General features: G+C 43.2%; 2 protein-coding genes across 4 annotated transcripts in view; both read left to right on the forward strand.

Annotated features, from left to right (window-relative positions):
- The first annotated feature begins 105 nt into the window (after positions 1-105).
- Positions 106-2,500, forward strand: part of LOC122247891 (uncharacterized) — a 10,752-nt gene continuing 8,357 nt past the window's right edge. For all 3 annotated transcript variants that reach the window (XM_043007590.2, XM_086549810.1, XM_043007591.2), the window contains exon 1: positions 106-500. The gene's annotated coding sequence lies outside the window, so the exon portion shown is untranslated. The remainder of the gene's footprint in view (positions 501-2,500) is intronic.
- LOC122247890 (uncharacterized) overlaps positions 494-2,500 on the forward strand; it is a 3,547-nt gene continuing 1,540 nt past the window's right edge. The window contains exons 1-2 of the mRNA XM_043007589.2: positions 494-1,202; positions 2,242-2,414. Of these exons, the coding sequence (XP_042863523.2) occupies positions 1,119-1,202; positions 2,242-2,414 (257 nt within the window). The 5' untranslated portion in view covers positions 494-1,118. The remainder of the gene's footprint in view (positions 1,203-2,241; positions 2,415-2,500) is intronic.

Here is a 2,500-nt window from a genome sequence, read left to right on the forward strand (position 1 = left end):
ATACGCATATCATCAAAATCCAAATACATACTAGATCATCATTTCATCAATCTGTAAACAACATCAGATACACGGGTATCCAGGAACGCATGGGCGAGCATTCACAAATGAACAGGAAATGTCGCGTTGTAATCGTTGCGTCGGCGGTCCAGGTGCGCACGCCAGCCCTCACTTGCGTCCAGCTGTTCACTCGCGCTGGATTGCTTTTGCGTCTGTGGGAGGGGGGGACAAACACACACATACACACACACACACACAACGGGCGTAGATCAAGGAGTAATCCCCAATGGTTTATGTGGTTTAATGCGGTTTCATTATCTGTTGTACCTTGACATGAAAGATATGAAGAGAAAAGAAAAAAAAAGTATTGAGAGAAAAGATCTAGAGCGGCTTGTCCATGACGTTGAATTTATCAATACAGTGGTGCAATACTGAAGTGGACTGAGCGAGCTGTGCCTATTTTTAATAAGTTAATTAGGCAAGACAGGACAAATTTTTATGTAAGTATATCAACACCGCGCTTGTGTTTTACGTAACAAGGAAAGGAAATAAAAGATAAACGTAAATAAAAAAGAGAACTGAAGAGTATTTGTGAAATTCCAGAAAGCCGATAGAACCTGCAGCTGGTGTTAAATAAACAGAAACGAAAGGTCGCTATGAGATCGAATATTTCCCCCAAATAATTTGTACGCAATACTGTAAATGTCCACTTTACCTTCTCATTTTCCAACTTTTGCACTCCCGTTGTAGTTTCTTTTGCATATTCGCTATATCGCTTATTACTTTGTTTATCCTTTACACGAACTCTTCGCACATACCTGTTACACCTCTCCTTTGTTATTTCCCGAGCTTTTCCTTCTTCATATATACTCGCTACTTCTCGTATATCCCGTCACCCCATTGCTCTCATGGTGGCATTTGAGGAAATGTCTGCATGCCATCCCGACACAAAGAAGTGGTTTGCAACATCAACACGTCACCGCCACAACAACGAATGTCATTTATAAAGAAGTGAGCGCGGAGAAAAAAAAGGAACAGTGCCATGTTCCAGTCAGTCCGTGTGGCACTCAAAAGATGGTGACGCACGGTACAAGTGCCACTCCACAGTGCCAGCTTTAATGATGAAGACGTTGATGACTACTGGTTACTTTAGCCTGGCTTTCCTTGCGTTCGTCTCAAGTGCTCCTTTATTCGGATGCCAGGTATGTTTAGATAAGGGAGACAGGGAAGGGGTTGGCCTGTCAGGTGTATCATGTTTGAGGTTACTGAGTGCCAGGTGTGAGAAAGGTATGCCACAGCGAGAAGAAAGGTAATGGCGTTATGAATAATGTAACGAGTGGGAAAGAGTACGCCATGCGATACATAATGCAGGGGGTTGTTATTACCCACGTCATGCATGAAGAAAAGTATTCATACATCTTGAATAAGAAAGGGAAATGGAAAACACTACGAAATATGTAAAAGGGGAAGTAGTAAGGGAGGTCTGGGGACTGTTACTGTCATATGGGAACTGCCTAATATATGATTTGTGCGGGGACATTTATATACGCCTTTCAGAATGTCTGTCAGATAGTATTGAGGGGGAATTTCCAGACAAATCAGTCAGGGGGACAGAAAGGACATCCACAGAAGCTGATTGGCATGGGGATGAAAGGAGGGGAGAGGGGGAAGTGAGAGAGGCTTAATCCAGACTGAATTTAATGATTATTCACAGCAATTTGGGGAGGGGAGCTGTAATGGCAGGCTTGGGGAGGAGGGGGTGAGAAAATAATGCATTTATACATTAATATTTATCATTGAATAAGTTTATTTTTAACTTGATTTTGTGTACATGCATGTGTTTTTTATCAATAGTGGCATATAAATTATGATGTGGAGTTAACATGTCAGTGACATTGTTAGTATCCTTTTTCTTTGTCTCTTTCTCCCTCCTTTTCCTCATACTTTTTTTGTCTGATTCTCTCTTTCTTTTTTCTCTCTTCCTGTCCTGTCTCCGTTATTTTCTCTATTTATATTTTACCCACTCATTCTTTCCTTTTCTTCCTATCACGCCCTCTCTCTCTCTCTCCTCTCTCTCTCTCTCTCTCTCTCTCTCTCTCTCTCTCTCTCTCTCTCTCTCTCTCTCTCTCTCTCTCTCTCTCTCTCTCTCCTTTCCACTCCCTTGCCTTATCTACTTCTTATACTATATCTTCTCCATCTTTCCCTCTTTTCTCTATCTCCGTCCCTCTCTTCGCGACCCAGCAACACGCCGACTGTTTCCCCGAGGAGTATTGCGAGTACGAAGGCACGTGCCGCTGTCGGGGAGGTTACACGCGAGCCCTTGACGGTCGGTGCGTGGCGAAGCGAAGCGGGGGAGTCGGATGCAACCACGACATGGAATGCGCTCGTCAGGATTTCATCTGCCGTAACGGGAGGTGAGGCTGCGAGATTGATGTTGTATATTTGGAAAGGGATTTATGATCTTTTTTTTTGTGTGTGTTATCTATTGAGTGGCATATAT

Source organism: Penaeus japonicus, unplaced genomic scaffold (assembly GCF_977035675.1).
Source record: "Penaeus japonicus unplaced genomic scaffold, GWHDUDI00000001_assembly GWHDUDI00000022, whole genome shotgun sequence".
NCBI classification, from domain to species: domain Eukaryota; kingdom Metazoa; phylum Arthropoda; class Malacostraca; order Decapoda; family Penaeidae; genus Penaeus; species Penaeus japonicus.